General features: G+C 47.9%; 1 protein-coding gene across 4 annotated transcripts in view; it reads right to left on the reverse strand.

Annotated features, from left to right (window-relative positions):
• Positions 1-25,958, reverse strand: part of lamb2l (laminin, beta 2-like) — a 63,331-nt gene that overhangs the window by 1,778 nt on the left and 35,595 nt on the right. For all 4 annotated transcript variants that reach the window (XM_064923006.1, XM_064923004.1, XM_064923003.1 and 1 more), the window contains 19 exons: positions 25,710-25,850; positions 24,978-25,139; positions 22,792-22,913; positions 20,794-20,914; positions 20,330-20,522; positions 19,484-19,627; positions 16,387-16,618; positions 9,341-9,504; positions 8,995-9,219; positions 8,553-8,767; positions 8,364-8,460; positions 7,148-7,520; positions 6,750-6,934; positions 3,472-3,719; positions 2,456-2,671; positions 2,117-2,261; positions 1,809-2,016; positions 1,467-1,608; positions 1,199-1,375 (listed from right to left, as the gene is read on the reverse strand). In XM_064923006.1, the coding sequence (XP_064779078.1) occupies positions 1,199-1,375; positions 1,467-1,608; positions 1,809-2,016; positions 2,117-2,261; positions 2,456-2,671; positions 3,472-3,719; positions 6,750-6,934; positions 7,148-7,520; positions 8,364-8,460; positions 8,553-8,767; positions 8,995-9,219; positions 9,341-9,504; positions 16,387-16,618; positions 19,484-19,627; positions 20,330-20,522; positions 20,794-20,914; positions 22,792-22,913; positions 24,978-25,139; positions 25,710-25,850 (3,510 nt within the window). The remainder of the gene's footprint in view (positions 1-1,198; positions 1,376-1,466; positions 1,609-1,808; positions 2,017-2,116; positions 2,262-2,455; positions 2,672-3,471; positions 3,720-6,749; positions 6,935-7,147; positions 7,521-8,363; positions 8,461-8,552; positions 8,768-8,994; positions 9,220-9,340; positions 9,505-16,386; positions 16,619-19,483; positions 19,628-20,329; positions 20,523-20,793; positions 20,915-22,791; positions 22,914-24,977; positions 25,140-25,709; positions 25,851-25,958) is intronic.

Genomic DNA, 25,958 nt, shown 5'->3' on the forward strand with positions numbered 1-25,958 from the left:
TTCACTAACACTGTAACACTGTATATCCCTTAACCAATGGAAACGACGCTTTGGTCCTATTATTTCTCACCATTTATTTTTAGTGCAAATTGAAAAACACTGTAACCGGAATCAAAATGGCATGCCCATACTACAATATTTCACAATAATGCCTTGCGATCTGGAGGGCACCCTTTTACATCCTCCCAACACTACAAATGTGGAAGCCGTACCATTGCTGACATCGTGGAGAGTAATGGTTGAGAACATTCCAAGATTTGAAAGACACACACATTAACAGGCAAATCCTTTTTTCTATATTTACAACGTAGGTGAGCTATGCTGGTTTATGGAGTCCCTTGGGGAAACCAACTACCAAACCCTCCAATGATGGAATTTATAAATAAATGATCTGGGCTCCCGAAAGGACTGATCTATATAATATATAAACTACTTTTGGAAAGCTCATATTCTAAGCTAGCCCTTAAAGAAGTATGGTCCGGGTACAAACTCATACAAACGAACAACAACTAACAGACACACGAACAATGACACACCTGCATGCTCAACACCTCATCCCTAGTCTCTGCATTATTATTTGTCACTTGGCTTGAAATTGTATCAATTTGTTTTTCTCTGTCGCCCATGCTATTTCAATAGTAAATCATTAGATTTTTGCATCGTGTTAATGATGGCGGATTGACTGAGTTACACGTTTTTTGTATATATTTTTCCCAGATGAGTGATCCAAAGATAATCGTCCAGCCCATTGGATATCTCACTACACCCCCATATGCCATGTCTTGAAATATGCAGACAGACGGATTACAAGTTTCCATTGTAATACTTCTGACAGAAAACGGTCTAGCTCCGCCCACAACCTCCGGTCTTCATAGCATTAAACAAAAGCATGGATTATTGAGTCTTAATTCGTTTTACACTTAGGAATATCTTTGTATGCATTTCTTTGATTATTTGGGTACCTGTAACCTCCCCCCCTTTAAAAATAAAGACTAAATTAAATAAAAGGTTGGTCACAAAAAAAAAGCATGGAGGACCACAACCAGGACACACTCATCCAAACACACACTTATGCCAGCACGCAGGCAAGTACACAGTTACGGATGCACACACACGCACACACACACACACACACACACACACACACACACACACCCCCCACACACACACACACACACACACACACACACACACACACCTGCTCCAGTCCCGATGCTGCATTAGTGGCATTTTCGGCCTGGTTCTTGGCATCTTTGGCCATCTCCCTGTTCTGATCGGTCTTAGTTTTTAGTGCCTCTACCCCCATCGACAGGTTAGCCAGTCGCATCATAGCATCCATCTGCTTGACCTCCAGATCCAGAAGATTCTCCTCCACCTGCACGGACACACAACAAGATAGATAACAGATTGAAAAAGACACACAAACACACACTCACACACACACTGTGGTGTGGACAGTAGTGTACCGTTGCAGTGGTGTTCCTGGTGCTGTTCAGGTTGTTCAGGGCATGGTCCAGGGCTTTGGTTGCTTTCTGAATAGCCTTTTCAGACGCATCCAACGCCTGCTTAGTCGTGTTGGCTGTGTCCTTCACTCCTTCTGCTCGTGTCCTTCAAACACACATAGGACATGTGTGAGACCGAGAGCTCTGCTGTTCTACGAAAACACTCTCTGTGCATGTCCAGTGTTCCATGTTCTATCACATAGGCTAATAACAGAGTAACTACTGCTGAACAGACAAGGATCATCATCACTGATGTCGGAGTCTATACGTCTAAGTCTAATAGGCCTCACTTTGCCTCTGTCTTACTTGGCATCCTTAGCTCGGTTGAGCAGCTCCTTGGCCTGGTGGAGTTGCTGGGAGGTGTGGTTGAAGACCCCTTCTACATCTGTCAGGTTGTTAATGTTGTCTTTAATCTGCTGGACCATGCTGTCCAGAGTGGTTCTGTTGACAGGAAGAGATATGGCCAGCACCTGCTGAGCCACCTTCTCTATGCTCTCTGGGTCCGCACCCTCCTCTGTACACAACACACAGTGGAGAAGGACCGTGATCAATTTCATATCATAAGACGTGTCCACAGAGAGAAGTTATCTGAAAGGTTACTGGCATTAACAAACCAGTCAGGAAATCTTTGATCTTCTGAATGAATTCCTTGAGTTTTTTATTGGAGTTTTCAAATAAGTCCTTCTTCTTCTGGGCTTTGTCCAGGGTGTCCATGGCTTGATTCTTCACATCCTGGGTCAGCATCGCAATGTCCTGGAGCTGGAAACATAAAACTGGGGATTACGGTATATGCAACACATATACAAAACATGCTAGGCTTACAAGAGCGCTGACAAACACATAATACATAATACAAGTTAAACGGCAGATTTTGCTTAGCGATTCAGCTTATACTGAGAAACAGTCCATGCATGTAGAGGTATAGTACAAGTGAGATATTTAGGCAGACAGACCTTCTTAGCCATACCCTGGAGATCCTCACTGGCAGCAGTCAGGTTGTCTGAGAGATCATTGGCATGTTTCAGTCCCTTGAGGGAGGCGCTAACAGTCCCGTCACACCCGTCCCCTCCACACACCCGCCGACCGTCATTGTCACGACAACCAGCACCCCCACATGGGCTGTCGTGACATGTGCCATTGGAGCTGGCATTGGAATGGCCACCACATACCTGGAAAAAACAACAACACAGGTGGGGTCAGAGTCAGACACAGAGAGCTACAGGGTACATATCTAGGGCAGGGATAGTGTAACAGTTGTCACTAGTGAAATCATGACAGGTCTGACAGTTAGCTCTACGTGACTGGGATGACCGTCCTGCTAAGAAAGGCGACTAGCTTCCCTTTAGGATATAGACCCCACTACATTGTCCCCTACAGGCCCCTACACTCTTAGAAAAAAGGGTTATTTGTTTGTCCCTATAGGATAACAAGAACCTTAGAACCTTTTTGTGTTGAAAGAGTTCCACATAAAACTTTGTATAAATGAAAGAGTTCCATGTAGAACTTTGTGTTAGTGAAAGAGTTCCACTTGGAACTTTGTCTTAGTGAAAGAGATCCACATAGAACGTTTTATTAGTGAAATAATTCCATGTAGAACTTAGTGTTAGTGAAAGAGTTCCACGTAGAACGTTGTCTTAGTGAAAGAGTTCCACGTAGAACTTTGTGTTCGTGAAAGAGTTCCACATAGAACTTTATATGAGTGAAATAATTCCATGTAGAACTTTGTATTAGTAAAAGAGTTTCACGTAGAACTTTGTATTAGTGAAAGAGTTCCACGTAGAACTTTGTGTCAGTGAAAGAGTTCCACGTAGAACTTTGTATTAGTGAAAGAGTTCCACGTAGAACTTTGGATTAGTGAAAGTGTTCCACTTTCAACCCCCCAAAAAATATTTTCAGAGGGTTCCCCTTTCGGGGTCAATTTTTGAACCCTTTATGGCCATAGTTAGCACCTTCTTTTCTAAGAGTGTACCTTGTGGCTCAGGTGGTGGACTTTCTTGTCTACGTCCTGGGCTTTGTTCTGCAGCTCTGACAATGATTTCTTCTGGGCCGCCACCGTGCGCAGGAACTTATCCTGCCTCTTGTTCAGGAGGTCCTCGGTGTGTGCGCGTGTTGCTTTAGACTCCTCCACAGGGCTGAAAGGACCAGACACTGAGGCGTTGCACTTCTGTTGAGCCTTCTGGGACTCACTGTAGTACTTCTTCACATTGTCAAACTGATCTGGGACGGGACAAGAACAAGGCGAAAGACATGAATGAAAGAGACTAACTGAAGAGTAAATAAATGTGTATGTGTGCCAGTGTGGGTACCTTTGTATGTGCACTACATCTTAATGCGTGTGTTTAATTATACTAGACGTCCCCATAAGAATAGTAAACATACAAAAAGTGGACCAATAGGGGCATTTTGTTAGTCCCCATGATAGGGCTGGGCGATATGGCCAAAATCTCTTATCCCAATATAGGTCATTTCCTATCCCGATAATGATAGATATCACAATATAGCATATATATACAGTTGAACTCGGAAGTTTACATACACTTAGGTTGGAGTCATTAAAACTCATTTTTCAACCACTCTACAAATTTCTTGTAGTTTTGGCAAGTCGGTAAGGACATCTACCTTGTGCATGACACAAGTAATTTTTAACAACAATTGTTTACAGACAGATTATTTCACTTATAATTCACTGCATCACAATTCCAGTGGATCAGAAGTTTACATACACTAAGTTGACTGTGCCGTCAACAGCTTGGAAAATCCCGGAAAATTATGTAATGGCTTTAGTCGCTTCTGATAGACAAATTGACATCATTTGAGTCAATTGGAGATGTACCTGTGGTTGTATTTCAAGGCCTACCTTCAAACTCAGTGGCCCTTTGCTCGACATCATGGGACAATCAAAAGAAATCAGCCAAATTGTAGACCTCCACAAGTCTGGTTCATCCTTGGGAGCAATTTCCAAGTACCCGAAGGTACCACGTTCACAATAGTACGCAAGTATAAACACCATGATACCACACAGTCATACCGCTCAGGAAGGAGACGCATTCTGTCTCCTAGAGATGAACATACTTTGGTGCAAAAAAAGTGCAAATCAATCCCAGAAAACAGCAAAGGACCTTGTGAAGATGCTGGAGGAAACAGGTACAAAAGTATCTATATCCACAGTAAAACGAGTCCTATATCGACATAACCTGAAAGGCAGCTCAGCAAGGAAGAAGTCACTGCTACAAAACCACCATAAAAAAGCCAGACTATGGTTTGCAACTGCACATGGGGACAAAGATCGTACTCTTTGGAGAAATGTCCTCTGGTCTGATAAAACAAAAATAGAACTGTTTGGCCATAATGGCCATCGTTATGTTTGGAGGAAAAAGGGAGAGGCTTGCAAGCCGAAGAACATCATCCCAACCGTGAAGCACGAGGGTGGCAGCATCATGTTGTTGGGGTGCTTTGCTGCAGGAGGGACTGGTGCACTTCACAAAATAGATGGCATCATGAGAACGGAAGATTATGTGGATATATTGAAGCAACATCTCAAGACATCAGTCAGGAAGTTAAAGCTTGGTCGCAAATAGGTCTTCCAAATGGACAATGACCCCAAACATACTTCCAAAGTTGTGGCAAAATGGCATAAGGACAACAAAGTCAAGGTATTGGAGTGGCCATTACAAAGCCCTGACCTCAATCCCATCGAAAATGTGTGGGCAGAACTGAAAAAGCGTGTGTGAGCAAGGAGGCCTACAAACCTGACTCAGTTACACCAGCTCTGTCAGGTGGAATGGGCCAAAATTCACCCAACTTATTGTGGGAAGCTTGTGGAAGACTTCCTGAAACGTTTGACCCAAGTTAAACAATTTAAAGGCAATGCTACCAAATACTAATTGAGTTTATGTAAACTTCTGACCCACTGGGAATGTGATGAAAGAAATAAAAGCTGAAATAAATGATTCTCTCTACTATTATTCCCACATTTCACATTCTTAAAATGAAGTGGTGATCCTAACTGACCTAAGACAGGGTATTTTTACTAAGATTAAATGTCAGGAATTGTGAAAAACGGAGTAAAATGTATTTGGCTAAGGTGTATGTAAACTTCCGACTTCAACTGTATATATTTTTGGGGGCTTTCCTGTTTTGCATGTTATTTTGTCATTAATATGTTTCACATATCAATTTGCATTTGGTACCTTGGATCGAGTGTTAGCACCAACTCATGAAACCCCCATTTCTCGGCCGTGTAAATTGGGGCCATGTTTTTACAGATATAAGTTGTAACAGCAGCTGTTATCTCCTTCCATCTTCGTGATTCTTTACCATATGGTGTGACGAGGGCAAAAGCCTCTTGCAACGTCTGAGTCGGGGGTTTGTTTTGAGCACTCAACTGTACTTTTTTGGGTCTCATCTGTACTGTTTCACATGATTCTTGCGTAGGTGGTGAAAGAGGTTAGTGGTGTTTGAGCCTGTTGTCGCGACCGGCCTGGAGCATATTTAGCTGTGGACAGTTTTTTGGTCTGTATCAGACGGAGCTAGGGTTAGTTTTAGGGTTTGGAGCTAGGGTTAGTTTTAGGGTTTGGAGCTAGGGTTAGTTTTAGGGTTTGGAGCTAGGGTTAGTTTTAGGGTTTGGAGCTAGGGTTAGTTTTAGGGTTTGGAGCTAGGGTTAGTTTTAGGGTGTGGAGCTAGGGTTAGTTTTAGGGTTAGGAGCTAGGGTTAGTTTTAGGGTTTGGAGCTAGGGTTAGTTTTAGGGTGTGGAGCTAGGGTTAGTTTTAGGGTTAGGAGCTAGGGTTAGTTTTAGGGTTTGGAGCTAGGGTTAGTTTTAGGGTTTGGAGCTAGGGTTAGTTTTAGGGTTTGGAGCTAGGGTTAGTTTTAGGGTTAGGAGCTAGGGTTAGTTTTAGGGTTTGGAGCTAGGGTTAGTTTTAGGGTTTGGAGCTAGGGTTAGTTTTAGGGTTAGGAGCTAGGGTTAGTTTTAGGGTTAGGAGCTAGGGTTAGTTTTAGGGTTTGGAGCTAGGGTTAGTTTTAGGGTTTGGAGCTAGGGTTAGTTTTAGGGTTTGGAGCTAGGGTTAGTTTTAGGGTTTGGAGCTAGGGTTAGTTTTAGGGTTAGGAGCTAGGGTTAGTTTTAGGGTTTGGAGCTAGGGTTAGTTTTAGGGTTTGGAGCTAGGGTTAGTTTTAGGGTTTGGAGCTAGGGTTAGTTTTAGGGTTAGGGTTAGGTGACTGGGGAAGAAGAGCGGGTCAAGAGGAAGGCATTACCTTGGAAACCAGAGCTGAGGTTGTTCTCCTGTTTTTGGCGGTGGTGCATCAGAGTGGTGTTGAGGTCCCTGAGTTCTCTCTCCATCTGGGTCAGGTTCCGCCTTAGTACCTCGTCCTGCACCGCTGTCCCATTCAGCTCCCGGGCCACACCCATCAAACGTCCGTCAGTCAGAGCTATCTCTGCTCTGGAATGCCACATAGTCGTGTTGGACATCTGACTTCTCATATGACTCAGTCCATAGTCAGTGGGCATTGTCATTTTCACACAGAATCCTGTTTTATGTATATACTTTATGTCAGTATGTCATCAGTGGATTGAACTACTCTATACTGCAAGAGGTCAAAGAGCACTTCCAGTCTAGTGCCACCTACAGTACAGTACAGTATAACGCTGTTACCTGAGGTCATCGATGGACTGGCCAATCAGCTGGTGTAGTCTGTCCCAGTCTCCGTCTCGGATTAGGTCCTGTACCTGGGCCAGTTTGTTCTCCAGCTCGAGGATGCGTTTGTCGCCCACGCCGGGCGTCTCTCTGCTCTCCAGGATCCTCTGGATGTCGTCACGGATGTGGTCCAGGTCCCGGCGGATCATACACACCGCGTCGTCCCACAGCTCAAAGCAGGGGTGGCACCGGACACACTTAGGGAATACCCCGGTGAACCCGCGGGCACATTCGTCACACCGACGCCCCACCACCCCTTCCCTACACTCACACACCCCTGTCACACGGTCACACTGGGCCATCTCCGAGCCCAGAGAGTGACAGTTACACTCTGAGGGAAGAGGGAGAGGGAGTAGAGAGATGGAGAGGGAGTAGAGAGATGGAGAGAGATAGAGTAAGAAGATAGAGAGGGGGAGAGAGATGGAGAGGGGGAAAGAGATGGAGAGGGGAGAGATGGAGAAGTGGAGAGAGATGGAGAGGGAGAGGGAGAGAGATGGAGAGAAATGGAGAGGGGGAGAGAAATGGAGAGGGAGAGAGATGGAGAGGGGGAGAGAGATGGAGAGGGAGAGAGAGATGGAGAGGGAGAGAGTGATGGAGAGGGGGAGAGAGATGGAGAGGGAGTAGAGAGATGGAGAGATGGAGAAGGGGAGAGAGATGGAGAGGGAGAGAGATGGAGAGAGATGAAGTGGGGGAGAGAGATGGAGAGAGATGGAGAGGGAGAGAGATGGAGAGGAGAGAGAGAGAGAGAGATGGAGCGAGATGGAGAGGGGGAGAGAGATGGAGAGAGATGGAGAGGGAGAGAGATGGAGAGGGAGAGAGAGATGGAGAGGGAGAGAGATGGAGAGAGATGGAGTGGGGGAGAGAGATGGAGAGAGATGGAGAGGGAGAGAGAGATGGAGAGGGGAGAGAGATGGAGAGGGAGTAGAGAGATGGAGAGGGAGTAGAGAGATGGAGAGATGGAAAGGGGGAGAGAGATGGAGAGGGAGAGAGAGATGGAGAGAGATGGAGAGGGGATAGAGATGGAGAGGAGGAGAGATGTGGAGAGGGAGAGAGAGATGGAGAGGGGAGAGAGATACACATGAAGATATACATAATGAATATGAAGATGGCAGTAATGCAGAATATAGAATTAAAGACAGACTGAAATGCTTATTGAACTGTGTCATGTGATCACCTTCACACTGCACACGTGGATCTCCCCAATGGAATGGCTCACACTCAGTGCACTGCCTTCCCCCAAAGCCTTGCTGACAGTGACACTGTCCACTAAACTACAGGCAGACAGAGAGAGGGATACCACTGATAAAGTCAAGTACATGAAACAAAAGTATGTAAAACTGCCTTTCCCAACTATAGGGCCTACCATGTTGCAATGTGATCCCATAGCGTGCAGAGGGTGGCAGCCACAGCGCTCACACCCTCTGTCTGTGCCATAGTTCCAGTAGTCGGGGGCACACTGGTCACAGTTGTGGCCGACCACGTTGTCCCGACACGGGCATGCTCCTGTCTGTCTGTCACAGTGGCAATGACCGTCAGTGCAGTAGGACTGCTGTGTACCTGCAGTTACACATGTGCAACCTGCAGATGGAATAAGGAATAAGACACAAATGTCAGACGCAATACAACAGTCACAGAGCAGAGAAGGTCGTACTCTATACTGTAGCGCATGTGCCCTGCAGACACGTATCATCACCAATGCCAATGGTTTGTTTCCAGTGGGCATGACCAGTCCATTACACAGATAAGAAAACACAGAGACAGAACTCAAAGGAGGTTCAACCATCTATTGTCATGGAGTAACTCACGCCTGCAGTCCTGGGCCAGGGCGTTGCCATAGTAACCCGGTTTACAGTCGGAGCAGGAGGCGCCGTCCGTGTTGTACAGGCACCTCAGACATTGTCCTGTCCTGGGGTCACATGACTCTGGGTCCTGGGTGTCGATGTTGCCACTGCACTGGCACGGGAGGCACTGCCCGCCTGGGTGCTCAATGTTGCCATAGTAACCAGGGGCACAGCGTTCACAGCGAGGGCCTAGGGTAGGGAAGAGGTTAGGTTAGAGTTTAGGGGTTAGGTTAAGGTAAATAAGTGAAATGCCGATAAACCAAGCTGGGATGCATTTTTTCATGAGCTAAACTGTATCATTGGGACTCACCTGTATAGCCCTGTTTACAGTTGCAGAGGATCTGATTGGATGAGATGTCCTTGTGACAGGAGTCCCCATTGGAGTGTCCACTTCCTGGGTTCCCAGGACAGGGACATGGTCGACAGTGATCTCCAGACCCCAGCACTGGGTTCCCAAAGAAACCATTCACACACCTGAGCAGGGAGGGACAGAACATGTGCATTTGAGTATTGTGCATTACCCATCATCACAATATCATCTATTGGACTATTACTGATCAAACAACTATCTGATCCAACCACACTACCAATCACTCCCCTGTCTATCTCTCTCCCACTGCCCACCTTTCACAGTACTGTCCATCAGTGTAGTCTCTGCAGGTCTGGCACTCCCCTGTCTATCTCTCTCCCACTGCCCACCTTTCACAGTACTGTCCATCAGTGTAGTCTCTGCAGGTCTGGCACTCCCCTGTCTATCTCTCTCCCACTGCCCACCTTTCACTGTACTGTCCATCAGTGTAGTCTCTGCAGGTCTGGCACTCCCCTGTCTATCTCTCTCCCACTGCCCACCTTTCACAGTACTGTCCATCAGTGTAGTCTCTACAGGTCTGGCACTCCCCTGTCTATCTCTCTCCCACTGCCCACCTTTCACAGTACTGTCCATCAGTGTAGTCTCTACAGGTCTGGCACTCCCCTGTCTATCTCTCTCCCACTGCCCACCTTTCACAGTACTGTCCATCAGTGTAGTCTCTACAGGTCTGGCACTACCCTGTCTATCTCTCTCCCACTGCCCACCTTTCACAGTACTGTCCATCAGTGTAGTCTCTACAGGTCTGGCACTACCCTGTCTATCTCTCTCCCACTGCCCACCTTTCACAGTACTGTCCATCAGTGTAGTCTCTGCAGGTCTGGCACTCCCTGTCTATCTCTCTCCCACTGCCCACCTTTCACAATACTGTCCATCAGTGTAGTCTCTCAGGTCTGGCAGTCTCCCACTGCCCACCTTTCACAGTACTGTCCATCAGTGTAGTCTCTACAGGTCTGGCACTCCCTATCTCTCTCCCACTGCCCACCTTTCACAGTACTGTCCATCAGTGTAGTCTCTGCAGGTCTGGCACTCCCTGTCTATCTCTCTCCCGCTGCCCACCTTTCACAGTACTGTCCATCAGTGTAGTCTCTGCAGGTCTGGCACTCCCCTGTCTATCTCTCTCCCGCTGCCCACCTTTCATAGTACTGTCCATCAGTGTAGTCTCTGCAGGTCTGGCACTCCCCTGTCTATCTCTCTCCCACTGCCCACCTTTCACAGTACTGTCCATCAGTGTAGTCTCTGCAGGTCTGGCACTCCCCTGTCGATCTCTCTCCCACTGCCCACCTTTCACAGTACTGTCCATCAGTGTAGTCTCTGCAGGTCTGGCACTCCCCTGTCTATCTCTCTCCCACTGCCCACCTTTCACAGTACTGTCCATCAGTGTAGTCTCTACAGGTCTGGCACTCCCTGTCTATCTCTCTCCCACTGCCCACCTTTCACAGTACTGTCCATCAGTGTAGTCTCTGCAGGTCTGGCACTCCCTGTCTATCTCTCTCCCGCTGCCCACCTTTCACAGTACTGTCCATCAGTGTAGTCTCTGCAGGTCTGGCACTCCCCTGTCTATCTCTCTCCCGCTGCCCACCTTTCACAGTACTGTCCATCAGTGTAGTCTCTGCAGGTCTGGCACTCCCCTGTCTATCTCTCTCCCCCTGCCCACCTTTCACAGTACTGTCCATCAGTGTAGTCTCTGCAGGTCTGGCACTCCCCTGTCTATCTCTCTCCCACTGCCCACCTTTCACAGTACTGTCCATCAGTGTAGTCTCTGCAGGTCTGGCACTCCCCTGTCGATCTCTCTCCCACTGCCCACCTTTCACAGTACTGTCCATCAGTGTAGTCTCTGCAGGTCTGGCACTCCCTGTCTATCTCTCTCCCACTGCCCACCTTTCACAGTACTGTCCATCAGTGTAGTCTCTACAGGTCTGGCACTCCCTGTCTATCTCTCTCCCACTGCCCACCTTTCACAGTACTGTCCATCAGTGTAGTCTCTGCAGGTCTGGCACTCCCCTGTCTATCTCTCTCCCGCTGCCCACCTTTCACAGTACTGTCCATCAGTGTAGTCTCTGCAGGTCTGGCACTCCCCTGTCTATCTCTCTCCCGCTGCCCACCTTTCACAGTACTGTCCATCAGTGTAGTCTCTGCAGGTCTGGCACTCCCCTGTCTATCTCTCTCCCCCTGCCCACCTTTCACAGTACTGTCCATCAGTGTAGGTAGTCTCTGCAGGTCTGGCACTCCCCTGTCTATCTCTCTCCCACTGCCCACCTTTCACAGTACTGTCCATCAGTGTAGTCTCTGCAGGTCTGGCACGCCCCTGTTATCTCTCTCCCACTGCCCACCTTTCACAGTACTGTCCATCAGTGTAGTCTCTGCAGGTCTGGCACTCCCCTGTCTATCTCTCTCCCACTGCCCACCTTTCACAGTACTGTCCATCAGTGTAGTCTCTGCAGGTCTGGCACTCCCCTGTCGATCTCTCTCCCACTGCCCACCTTTCACAGTACTGTCCATCAGTGTAGTCTCTGCAGGTCTGGCACTCCCTGTCTATCTCTCTCCCGCTGCCCACCTTTCACAGTACTGTCCATCAGTGTAGTCTCTGCAGGTCTGGCACTCCCCTGTCTATCTCTCTCCCGCTGCCCACCTTTCACAGTACTGTCCATCAGTGTAGTCTCTGCAGGTCTGGCACTCCCCTGTCTATCTCTCTCCTGCTGCCCACCTTTCACAGTACTGTCCATCAGTGTAGTCTCTGCAGGTCTGGCACTCCCCTGTCTATCTCTCTCCCGCTGCCCACCTTTCACAGTACTGTCCATCAGTGTAGTCTCTGCAGGTCTGGCACTCCCCTGTCTATCTCTCTCCCGCTGCCCACCTTTCACAGTACTGTCCATCAGTGTAGTCTCTGCAGGTCTGGCACTCCCCTGTCTATCTCTCTCCCACTGCCCACCTTTCACAGTACTGTCCATCAGTGTAGTCTCTGCAGGTCTGGCACTCCCTGTCTATCTCTCTCCCACTGCCCACCTTTCACAGTACTGTCCATCAGTGTAGTCTCTGCAGGTCTGGCACTCCCCTGTCTATCTCTCTCCCACTGCCCACCTTTCACAGTACTGTCCATCAGTGTAGTCTCTGCAGGTCTGGCACTCCCTGTCTATCTCTCTCCCACTGCCAACCTTTCACAGTACTGTCCATCAGTGTAGTCTCTGCAGGTCTGGCACTCCCTGTCTATCTCTCTCCCACTGCCCACCTTTCACAGTACTGTCCATCAGTGTAGTCTCTGCAGGTCTGGCACTCCCCTGTCTATCTCTCTCCCACTGCCCACCTTTCACAGTACTGTCCATCAGTGTAGTCTCTGCAGGTCTGGCACTACCCTGTCTATCTCTCTCCCACTGCCCACCTTTCACAGTACTGTCCATCAGTGTAGTCTCTGCAGGTCTGGCACGCCCCTGTCTATCTCTCCCACTGCCCACCTTTCACAGTACTGTCCATCAGTGTAGTCTCTGCAGGTCTGGCACTCCCCTGTCTATCTCTCTCCCACTGCCCACCTTTCACAGTACTGTCCATCAGTGTAGTCTCTGCAGGTCTGGCACTCCCCTGTCTATCTCTCTCCCACTGCCCACCTTTCACAGTACTGTCCATCAGTGTAGTCTCTGCAGGTCTGGCACTCCCTGTCTATCTCTCTCCCACTGCCAACCTTTCACAGTACTGTCCATCAGTGTAGTCTCTGCAGGTCTGGCACTCCCCTGTCTATCTCTCTCCCACTGCCCACCTTTCACAGTACTGTCCATCAGTGTAGTCTCTGCAGGTCTGGCACTCCCCTGTCTATCTCTCTCCCACTGCCCACCTTTCACAGTACTGTCCATCAGTGTAGTCTCTGCAGGTCTGGCACTCCCCTGTCTATCTCTCTCCCACTGCCCACCTTTCACTGTACTGTCCATCAGTGTAGTCTCTGCAGGTCTGGCACTCCCCTGTCTATCTCTCCCACTGCCCACCTTTCACAGTACTGTCCATCAGTGTAGTCTCTACAGGTCTGGCACTCCCCTGTCTATCTCTCTCCCACTGCCCACCTTTCACAGTACTGTCCATCAGTGTAGTCTCTACAGGTCTGGCACTACCCTGTCTATCTCTCTCCCACTGCCCACCTTTCACAGTACTGTCCATCAGTGTAGTCTCTACAGGTCTGGCACTACCCTGTCTATCTCTCTCCCACTGCCCACCTTTCACAGTACTGTCCATCAGTGTAGTCTCTGCAGGTCTGGCACTCCCCTGTCTATCTCTCTCCCACTGCCCACCTTTCACAATACTGTCCATCAGTGTAGTCTCTACAGGTCTGGCACTCCCTGTCTATCTCTCTCCCACTGCCCACCTTTCACAGTACTGTCCATCAGTGTAGTCTCTACAGGTCTGGCACTCCCTGTCTCTCTCCCACTGCCCACCTTTCACAGTACTGTCCATCAGTGTAGTCTCTGCAGGTCTGGCACTCCCCTGTCTATCTCTCTCCCACTGCCCACCTTTCACAGTACTGTCCATCAGTGTAGTCTCTGCAGGTCTGGCACTCCCCTGTCGATCTCTCTCCCACTGCCCACCTTTCACAGTACTGTCCATCAGTGTAGTCTCTGCAGGTCTGGCACTACCCGTCTATCTCTCTCCCACTGCCCACCTTTCACAGTACTGTCCATCAGTGTAGTCTCTGCAGGTCTGGCACGCCCCTGTCTATCTCTCTCCCACTGCCCACCTTTCACAGTACTGTCCATCAGTGTAGTCTCTGCAGGTCTGGCACTCCCCTGTCTATCTCTCTCCCACTGCCCACCTTTCACAGTACTGTCCATCAGTGTAGTCTCTGCAGGTCTGGCACTCCCCTGTCTATCTCTCCCACTGCCCACCTTTCACAGTACTGTCCATCAGTGTAGTCTCTGCAGGTCTGGCACTCCCTGTCTATCTCTCTCCCACTGCCCTGTACTGTCCATCAGTGTAGTCTCTGCCCACTGTCTAACCTCCCACTGCCCACAGTACTGTCCATCAGTGTAGTCTCTGCAGGTCTGGCACTCCCTGTCTATCTCTCTCCCACTGCCCACCTTTCACAGTACTGTCCATCAGTGTAGTCTCTGCAGGTCTGGCACTCCCCTGTCTATCTCTCTCCCACTGCCCACCTTTCACAGTACTGTCCATCAGTGTAGTCTCTGCAGGTCTGGCACTCCCCTGTCTATCTCTCCCACTGCCCACCTTTCACAGTACTGTCCATCAGTGTAGTCTCTGCAGGTCTGGCACTCCCCTGTCTATCTCTCTCCCACTGCCCACCTTTCACAGTACTGTCCATCAGTGTAGTCTCTGCAGGTCTGGCACTCCCTGTCTATCTCTCTCCCACTGCCCACCTTTCACAGTACTGTCCATCAGTGTAGTCTCTGCAGGTCTGGCACTCCCTGTCTATCTCTCTCCCACTGCCCACCTTTCACAGTACTGTCCATCAGTGTAGTCTCTACAGGTCTGGCACTCCCCTGTCTATCTCTCTCCCACTGCCCACCTTTCACAGTACTGTCCATCAGTGTAGTCTCTACAGGTCTGGCACTACCCTGTCTATCTCTCTCCCACTGCCCACCTTTCACAGTACTGTCCATCAGTGTAGTCTCTACAGGTCTGGCACTACCCTGTCTATCTCTCTCCCACTGCCCACCTTTCACAGTACTGTCCATCAGTGTAGTCTCTGCAGGTCTGGCACTCCCTGTCTATCTCTCTCCCACTGCCCACCTTTCACAATACTGTCCATCAGTGTAGTCTCTACAGGTCTGGCACTCCCTGTCTATCTCTCTCCCACTGCCCACCTTCACAGTACTGTCCATCAGTGTAGTCTCTACAGGTCTGGCACTCCCTGTCTCTCTCCCACTGCCCACCTTTCACAGTACTGTCCATCAGTGTAGTCTCTGCAGGTCTGGCACTCCCTGTCTATCTCTCTCCCACTGCCCACCTTTCACAGTACTGTCCATCAGTGTAGTCTCTGCAGGTCTGGCACTCCCCTGTCGATCTCTCTCCCACTGCCCACCTTTCACAGTACTGTCCATCAGTGTAGTCTCTGCAGGTCTGGCACTACCCGTCTATCTCTCTCCCACTGCCCACCTTTCACAGTACTGTCCATCAGTGTAGTCTCTGCAGGTCTGGCACGCCCCTGTCTATCTCTCTCCCACTGCCCACCTTTCACAGTACTGTCCATCAGTGTAGTCTCTGCAGGTCTGGCACTCCCCTGTCTATCTCTCTCCCACTGCCCACCTTTCACAGTACTGTCCATCAGTGTAGTCTCTGCAGGTCTGGCACTCCCCTGTCTATCTCTCTCCCACTGCCCACCTTTCACAGTACTGTCCATCAGTGTAGTCTCTGCAGGTCTGGCACTCCCCTGTCTATCTCTCTCCCACTGCCAACCTTTCACAGTACTGTCCATCAGTGTAGTCTCTGCAGGTCTGGCACTCCCCTGTCTATCTCTCTCCCACTGCCCACCTTTCACAGTACTGTCCATCAGTGTAGTCTCTGCAGGTCTGGCACTCCCCTGTCTATCTCTCTCCCACTGCCCACCTTTCACAGTACTGTCCATCAGTGTAGTCTCTGCAGGTCTGGCACTCCCCTGTCTATCTCTCTCCCACTGCCCACCTTTCACAGTACTGTCCATCAGTGTAGTCTCTGCAGGTCTGGCACTCCCCTGTCTATCTCTCCCACTGCCCACCTTCACAGTACTGTCCATCAGTGTAGTCTCTGCAGGTCTGGCACTCCCCTGTCTATCTCTCTCCCACTGCCCACCTTTCACAGTACTGTCCATCAGTGTAGTCTCTGCAGGTCTGGCACTCCCCTGTCTATCTCTCTCCCACTGCCCACCTTTCACAGTACTGTCCATCAGTGTAGTCTCTGCAGGTCTGGCACTCCCTGTCTATCTCTCTCCCACTGCCCACCTTTCACAGTACTGTCCATCAGTGTAGTCTCTGCAGGTCTGGCACTCCCCTGTCTATCTCTCTCCCACTGCCCACCTTTCACAGTACTGTCCATCAGTGTAGTCTCTGCAGGTCTGGCACTCCCCTGTCTGCGGGTTGCAGTCATCAGTGTGACCATTACACTGGCATGGCCTGCAGCTGGGGAAGCCCCACTGGCCAGGCTGGCAGTCTGAACACTGGCGCCCACTGGCCCCCTGTCTGCACGGGCACTGCCCCGTCACCGGGTCACACTGGTGCCCCAGAGAGCCCTGGGAATGGCAGTCACAGGCTGTGAAGGGAGGGGGAGAAAGAGAGGGAAGAGGAGGGAGAAAAAGAGGGAGAGGGAGAAGGAGAGAAGGGGAAATAGTATTTTGGATGTGTGAGGTTATCCAGTGTTTGACACACACAAGATGTAGCACCTGCCATATATAGTATATAAACTGAGTGTCCCAAACATGCACTTTCCATGACATAGACTGACCAGCTGAATTCAGATGAAAGATATGATCCCTTATGTCAATTGTTAAATCCACTTCAATCAGTGTAGATGAAGAGGAGAAGACAGGTTAAACAATAATTTTTAAGCATTGAGGCAATTGAGACATGGATTGTGTATGTGTGCCATTCAGAGGTTGAATGACAAAAGATGAAAGTGCCTTTGAACGGGGTATGGTAGTAGGTGCCAGGCGCACCGGTTTGTGTCAAGAACAGCAATGCTACTGGGTTTTTCACGTTCAACAGTTTCCTGTGTGTATCAAGAATGGTCCACCACCCACAGTTGACACAACTGCGGGAAGCATTGGAGTAAACATGGGCCAGCATCCCTGTGGCAAATAATAGGCCATGGTGGCGAAGTAATTACAATATAGCAATTAAACACGAGTGATAGATGTGCAAAAGATGAATGTGCAAGTACAGATACTTGGGTGCAAAGGAGCAAGATGAATAAATAAATACTGTATGGGGATGAGGTAGATAGATGGGCTGTTTACAGATGGTCTATGTACAGGTGCAATGATCTGTGAGCTGCTCTGACAGCTGATGCTTAAAGTTAGTGAGGGAGATATGAGTCTCCAGCTTCAGAGATTTTTGCAGTTCGTTCCAGTCATTGGCAGCAGAGAACTGGATGGAAAGACGACCAAAGGAGGAATTGGCTTTGGGGGTGACCAGTGAGATATACCTGCTGGAGCGTGTGCTACGAGTAGGTGCTGCTACGGTGACCAGTGAGCTGAGATAAGGCGGGGCTTTACCTAGCAGAGACTTGTAGATAACTGGACACAGTGGGTTTGGCGACGAGTATGAAGCGAGGGCCAACCAATGAGAGCGTACAGGTCGCAATGGTGGGTAGTGTATGGGGCTTTGGTGACAAAACAGATGGCACTGTGATAGACTGCATCCAGTTTGTTGAGTAGAGTGTTGAAGGCTATTTTATAGATGACATCCCCGAAGTCGAAGATCGGTAGGATGGTCAGTTTTACGAGGGTATGTTTGGCAGAATGAGTGAAAGATGCTTTGTTGCGATATAGGAAGGCGATTCTAGATTTAGTTTTGGATTGCTTTCCCACTTAAAAATATGAGAGAGGCCTGTAATTTTCATCATAGGTACACTTCAACTATGACAGACAAAATGAGAGAAAAAAATCCAGAAAATCACATTGTAGGATTTTTTTATGAATTTATTTGCAAATTATGGTGGAAAATAAGTATTTGGTCAATAACAAAAGTTTATGTAAATACTTTGTTATATACCCTTTGTTGGCAATGACAGAGGTCAAACGTTTTCTGTATGTCTTCACAAGGTTTTTTCACAAGGTCTAGAGCAGTGATGTTTTGGGGCTGTTGCTGGGCAACACGGACTTTAAACTCCCTCCAAAGATTTTCTATGGGGTTGAGATCTGGAGACTGGCTAGGCCACTCCAGGACCTTGAAATGCTTCTTCTAATTTGCAAATTATGGTGGAAAATAAGTATTTGGTCACCCACAAACAAGCAAGATTTCTGGCTCTCACATACCTGTAACTCCTTCTTTAAGAGGCTCCTCTGTCCTCCACTCGTTACCTGTATTAATGGCACCTGTCCACAACCTCAAACAGTCACACTCCAAACTCCACTATGGCCAAGACCAAAGAGCTGTCAAAGGACACCAGAAACAAAATTGTAGACCTGCACCAGGCTGGGAAGACTGAATCTGCAATAGGTAAGCAGCTTGGTTTGAAGAAATCAACTGTGGGAGCATTTATTAGAAAATGGAAGACATACAAGACCACTGATAATCTCCCTCGATCTGGGGCTCCACGCAAGATCTCACCCCGTGGGGTCAAAATGATCACAAGAACGGTGAGCAAAAATCATCAGTAACATCAGTAACACACTACGCCGCCAGGGACTCAAATCCTGCAGTGCCAGACGTGTCCCCCTGCTTAAGCCAGTACATGTCCAGGCCCGTCTGAAGCTGTTTTTCTGCAAAGGGACCAGTACGACTGATCCGTGTAAAGGAAAGAATGAATGGGCCCATGTATCGTGAGATTTTGAGTGAAAACCTCCTTCCATCAGCAAGGGCATTAAAGATGAAACATGGCTGGGTCTTTCAGCATGACTATGATCCCAAACACACCGCCTGGGCAACGAAGGAGTGGCTTCGTAAGAAGCATTTCAAGGTCCTGGAGTGGCCTAGTCAGTCTCCAGATCGCAACCCCATAGAAAATCTTTGGAGGGAGTTGAAAGTCCGTGTTGCCCAACAACTCCAAAACATCGCTGCTCTAGAGGAGATCTGCATGGAGGAATGGGCCAAAATACCAGCAACAGTGTGTGAAAACCGTGTGAAGACATACAGAAAACGTTTGACCTCTGTCATTGCCAACAAAGGGTATATAACAAAGTATTGAGAAACTTTTGTTATTGACCAAATACTTATTTTCCACCATAATTTGCAAATAAATTCATTAAAAATCCTACAATGTGATTTTCTGGATTTTTTTTCTCTCATTTTGTCTGTCATAGTTGAAGTGTACCTATGATGAAAATTACAGGCCTCTCTCATCTTTTTAAGTAGGAGAACTTGCACAATTGGTGGCTGACTAAATACTTTTTTTGCCCCACTGTATATATTAAACAAAGATATGATTCATGACTGAAAGATGCCAGTGCTCACTCACCAGTACAGCCATATGGTCCAAAGCCATAGGTGCCAGGTGCACATTGGTCACACCGTTGTCCAATCACGTTGGGTTTACAGCGACACTGACCTCCGACTCTGTCACATTCAGCACTGAGAGACCCCTGGGGGTCGCACTGACATTCTGTAGAGAACATGAGAGGAGAAGAAAAGTGTTTAGTCAAACAAGCCATGGGTGATGGCATACGGAAACCATAAATGGTGTTACAACAGAGTTCCATTCAGTGTTGCCAATTTAGCAACTTGGTCGCTACGTTTAGTACATTTTTAGGCCACTCCAGCGACTTTTATTGGTAAAAGAGGCTAGTGACAAATGCACTACTTTTCAGACTTCTTTTGAGGAGTTTTGCCACTGAAAATGTCTATGGTTTTGATAGAATTCAGTGACTTTGAGTGGGAGAAGCTGCAACAGAAGTCACAGCAACGGTGCACACACAGGCAGAGAAGCACAAGGGGAGGGGGTGCGTGGCGGGAGAGGGGGGCGAAAACGCTACGTCGGGGACCGCAGCAAATTGATGCTGTGACTTCGTCGCAAAACGCAATCTAGCGACTTCTAGCGACAAATCAAGGAGCAAACAGCGATTCTTACTGAAAAATTGTTGGCAACCCTGGTTACATTGTGTTACTGATCACAGTGCAGCGTGTAATAGTAGATTGGTAAGTAAAGTGATTAGTTGGACCGGAGAAGCTGATACCAGAGAAAATGCTGATACCCAGTATTCGATAAGAAGGCATTAATGGAGCCGTTGCCTAATGTTCCCTTTCCTTTGATATTTGACCCCTGACCCCCCGGTTCAGTGTGCGGCTGTGCTGAGTGTCCACTCACGCAGAGCTCCATCATGCAGGATGGCAGAGATGCTGCAGATGAGCTTGGTGCACATCTCTGCCAGCATGGGCATGGGCATGGCCATGAAGGAGTCCAGACACATGTAGCGCACCATCTCATCACGGCGCTCCTCCGCCGCAGGGTCGTTACCCTGGAAACCAAGCAGCTCCGTGTACTTGGGGATCAGCACCAGCTGGGGAGGAATGGAGGGATGAAAGGTATTAAAGAAGGTGAGTGAGAGGTGAAAGGAGGTGAAATGTAAAGTGAATTTGGAACCTATTGCGGTCTTACGCTTAATATAAGTGCACTTTTGTATTCAGACCACTAGGTTGCGGTATCTGGTCAACAGTTATTATCACATCACTGCTGATTTGTCCCTCACACACATAAAACGGTCATTTTGCTTTCTGTTTTACATGAGCTCCATCTAATGCGGGGCTGTCACGCCAGTCTGATTGACTCACTGAATCAACAAGGATGAAAGCGGTCAGGTGTCTCTGGGACACTCCGTGGCGCTGGAATCTGATGGCCACGACATAACGGTTACTGGGCTCAAAGCAGAAAGGCCTGGGCATCTGGACATACCTGTTGGGTCACACAAAGAGATTCTCTTAGCAGACAGTCTGATATGACATTGTTCTCGTGTGAGTTGTGACACGGCCGTATGGCCCTTTAAAGATTAAAAGAAATACAGCCAGAAATATAAAAGTGAAAGAAATCAAAGCTAGCCTTGTCAACAGATGATGCACAGACCTTGGCAGCAGCTAATGGGGATCCATAATAAATACAAAATACAAAAACACATTCACGCCCACAAACACTGTACAAACACACATACTCACCCACAGACACTATACAAACACACATACTCACCCACAGACACTATACAAACACACATACTCACCCACAAACACTATACAAACACACATACTCACCCACAGACACTATACAAACAAATATACAGTAGGGACAGTGACAGGATGAAACAGGGAGGTCTGGGACCCCTTGATTGAAAGAGACAGATGAACAGTCTCTGTCAGAGGGCCTTTCTCCTCCTGCTCTTCAACACTGGTAAACAGACGACAGAAGGAGACACAGACAGGGTAACAGAAAACCTATCCATTGTGTGTTTTTTCGATGTGCTGCATTCCACAGAAACTAATTGCACACAAATCATTGAGAACAAGTCTTTGAGTTCATAAAGAGGAGGAGTTTATACCCCACCACCCCTTGAATCGCTCTACTCTCAACAAAGACTGTGTGATCCAGTCTACCAGTCACTGTATGCCTAGTGCCCTCCTTGTTTGCCCTCTCTGCCCTCGCATCCTGTCTGACTTCTGACTCGCTGTCTGTGTTTTGGGTCACTTTGCTAATTGGTTCTGCCTGAGGCGCCAATCATAGAGCAGAACAGCAGGGGGAGCCACGGTCCAGTGAGCCAGTAAGATCCGGGCGAGGGAACGAACTCTTCGTTTCACTGAAGTTAATTCTAAGGGAAGTTTCTCAATATGTATAGGTTGGTTGACCAGAGAATAGCTGGGGTAGAGACCATACTAGGCAGGTAAAAACAGAGAGGTAGACCGTCAGAGAGTCTTTATTAGATGGGGTGGAGAAGGAGAGGAAGAGTTGGACTGGCCAGTCTCCATGGTGATGGTTGACAGAGTGTGAGAGAATGAGTTGGGACAAAGAGCATGCTGCAGGACAGGCGCGTCCATATACAGAGGAATGTGGTGGCAGGACTATTTCCCAAAGCAAAGTTCAGAGGAACAAGGTCTACATCTTTATTGCTGATAGCAGTGTACTGTATATTACCTGTAATCAAGTACATGTTCTCCTATTCACTGTCATTGTGAACAGCTATACACACAGGGAACATTTTCTCGGCACAAATCCTTCATGCGTTATCTTCTGGCAAGCTTTTATCTTAACCATCTGCAATCTCAAGGATGCGCTCAGCTAAATACATGTAAAAGGAACTCAGTGAACCGACAGCGACTTGCTCTCACCTAGACTGGGCGTTTTCACGGTTACTCAATCTCAATACAGTATCAATTTACTTTAACAGAAGAATGTGCTCTCACACCCATGTGTTTGGCCAGAACGAAGTTACAGGAGACAGTATATTGGCTCCTCTGTATCCTAACAGTGAAATATCCAAAATACCCCTTCAGAAATGTTGTGAAATCCTTAGTTACCAGATGATCAGCTGGATAGTAAACATTGCTAGAGGTTTAGATAATATAATAGGAGTCACTGTTAGATTTATACCTGGGTAATAAGCAAAAGACCACACACACACTGACATACAAGTTGGCACACGTTAATGACACTTATATGGGAAACATACACAACAATTAAAACCTCTACTAAAACTCTCTCTCTCTCACCCTAAAACTCTCTCTCTCTCTCTCGTGCACATGCACGCACACACACGTACACACACATGCTGTTGGTATCAGTAGTACCTCCTGTTGTGCGGCAGGGTGACAGTGTAGAGCTGTTCAGTGGGAAGCAGGTTGCCACAGCGGGGGCTGGTGGGCAGCAGCAGGGAGGTAACACTCACTATGGCCTCCCAGTCCTCAGTAGACTACACACACACATAACAGACAGTGTTTTAGAGGTAGGAAGCAGCATTTGTTTTCCACTGTTCCATTGTTACACTGTTGCAATGTTCCTGCACTGACACTCGCCCTTGTCCTTTCTTACCAGCACCGGCTTTGCTGGTGTCTGCTTTATTGAGGAACGGTTTGACTTACTATGACTGTGATACGTGGTTGTCCCACCTAGCTATCTGAAGATGAATGCACTAAGTTGCTCTGGAGAAGAGTGTCTGCTAAATGACTCAAATGTAAATGTCAAATGTAATCACAATGATCAACACCGACTACCCCCTGTGGGGTAATAAAATGAGGGAGACGACATTCAGACATTCTATTTCAGATAGTGTAATCTTGTCATACTGTAATATTGTAGGTTGGGTTTGAATTAAGGTGCCGTTCTGGAAGAATTCAAACCCCTTCACTTTTTCCACATTTTGTTACGTTACAGCCTTATTCTAAAACGGATAAAAAAATAAATAGAAATATATCTATCTGTACACAATAACCTATAATGACAAAGCAAAAACAGGTTTATCACATTTATATAAGTATTGACCCTTTACTCAGTACTTTGTTGAAACACCTTTGGCAGCTATTACAGCCTCGAGACTTCTTGGGTATGACGCTACAAGCTTGGCACACCTGTATTTGGAAAATTTCGCCATTCTTCTCTGCAGATCCTCTCAAGCTCTGTCAGGTTGGATGTTTCTGTGTTTCTGATGTTTCTGTCAAGCTCTGTCAGGTTGGATGTTTATGTGTTTCTGATGTTTCTGTCAAGCTCTGTCAGGTTGGATGTCAGCCGCTGCACGGCTGGTTTTAGGTTTCTCTAGAGATGTTCGATCGGGTTGCTTAGGATCGTTGTCATGTTGGAATGTGAACCTTCGCCCCATTCTGAGGTCCTGAGCGCCCTGGATCAGGTTTCATTCAAGGATCTCTCTGTACTTGGCTCTGTTCATCTTTCCCTCGATCCAGTCCCTGCCACTGAAAACATCCCCACAGCATGATGCTGCCACCACCATGCTTCACCGTAAGGATGGTGTCGGGTTTCCTCCAGGCATGATGCTGCCACCACCATGCTTCACCGTAAGGATGTTGTGGGGTTTCCTCCAGACGTCATGCTTGGCATTCAGGCCAAAGAGTTCAATCATGGTTTCATCAAACCAGAGAATCTTGTTTCTCATGGTCTGAGAGTCCTTTAGGTGCCTTTTGGCAACCTCCAAGCGGGCTGTCATGTGCCTTTTACTGAGAGGTGGCTTCGGTCTGGCCACCATAAATGCCTGATTGGTAGAGTGCTGCAGCGATGGTTGTCCTTCTGTAAGGTTCTCCCATCTCCACAGAGGAACTCTAGAGCTCTGTCAGACTGACCATTGGGTTCTTGGTCACATCCCTGGCCAAGTCCCTTCTCCCCTGATTGCTCAGTTTGGCCAGGTAACCAGCTCTAGGAAGAGTCTTGGTGGTTCCAAACTTCTTCCATGAATAATGGAGGCCACTGTCTTCTTGGGGACATTCAATGCTGCAGAAATATTTTTGTATCATTCCCCAGATCTGTGCCTCGACACAATCCTGTCTCGGAGCTCTACGGACAATTCCTTCAACCTCATGGCTTGGTTTTAGCTCTGACATTTACTGTCAACTGTGGGACCTTATATAGACAGGTGTGTGTCTTTCCAAATCATGTCCAATCAATTGAATTTACCACAGGTAGACTCCAATCAAGTTGTAGAAACATCTCAAGGATGATCAATGGAAACAGGATGCACCTGAGCTCAATTTCGAGTCTCATAGCAAAGGGTCTGAATACTTATGTAAGTAAGGTATCTCTGTGTTTTATTTGTAATTTGTAATTTGCAAGCATTTCTAAAAGCCTTTTTTCACTTTTTCATTATGGGGTACTGTGTGTAGATTGATGAGGAAAACAATTAATTTAATCAATTTCAAAATATGTCTGTAACGTAACAAAATGTGAAAAAATTCAAGGGGTCTGAATACTTTCTGAATACACCGTATATGGTTAATTGTGGGGAAGACATGGAGGAACCCTGAGAGTGTACCTCTGGCTCATAGCGGATCATGATGTCATACTCCATGGCATGGGGGATGTTGTCTATTGTGAAGACCAGTCCAGCGCCATCCTTGACCCGGGCAAAACCAGGCCCAGTCCAGGTGACCATGTGACCCTGAGATCTCTCCCTGTGAACACTCCTTACATCAGGCTGGAACAGACACATAGAAGATGACCCGTGAACAAACCCAATTAACTGGACCATCACAGTCAACAGGTGTACATTCCTGCCTGCATACTGAACTATGCCAACAAGAGGAGTCAAATGAACAGCATCTAAAACAGCCCTGTTTCGTCATCCTTGACAGGTAATCTAGTCTGTGGTGGAGGAGAGAGACTATCCAGGGAGCAGGTTAAACAAACACATACCTGTATGGACCGTATGGGTGGACTCCACCACTCCATCCTGCTGTCAAGCCCTGGTTGCCTGCGCCCACAGCCCACCCCATAACCACCTGACTGGTCCATGGAATATGTCTGTGTGGAGACATTCTCCACTATCTCTACCATGCGCGGGCCACTTTCACTGAGATATTTCAGCAGAGCTCTTTAAAGTGCATTGAAAAACCTAAACATCCCAATCGCTCTGTATGTGATAATGTAATCATTCAACCGATATGAAAGCGCTTTGACGTGGTTCAAGGCAAAGGGAAATCAGAGGGAACCATAGAGGTCAGTAGTAGTATTTATTTATATGAAGGGAACAGACAGTGAATGTTACCGTTTGCTGCAGCTGGCGGATGCGTCTCAGTGCTGCCCTCTGCTGCTGGGTGGTGGCGATGCGTCTGTGGCGTCTGTGTCTCCTCAGCTGGTTGTTGAGGTGCTCCACACAGTCAACCTCAGCCTGGGGCCTGGCCTTGCCCTGGGGAGAGGAGAGGTGGAGGAGAGGATTAGTTCAACTGATTTACTGACTACCGACTTCATAGACTTATCGTACATGCCTTGCTAGGAGCAGAATAGCTGTACCTTG

Source organism: Oncorhynchus masou, chromosome 18, assembly GCF_036934945.1.
Source record: "Oncorhynchus masou masou isolate Uvic2021 chromosome 18, UVic_Omas_1.1, whole genome shotgun sequence".
Taxonomy (NCBI): domain Eukaryota; kingdom Metazoa; phylum Chordata; class Actinopteri; order Salmoniformes; family Salmonidae; genus Oncorhynchus; species Oncorhynchus masou.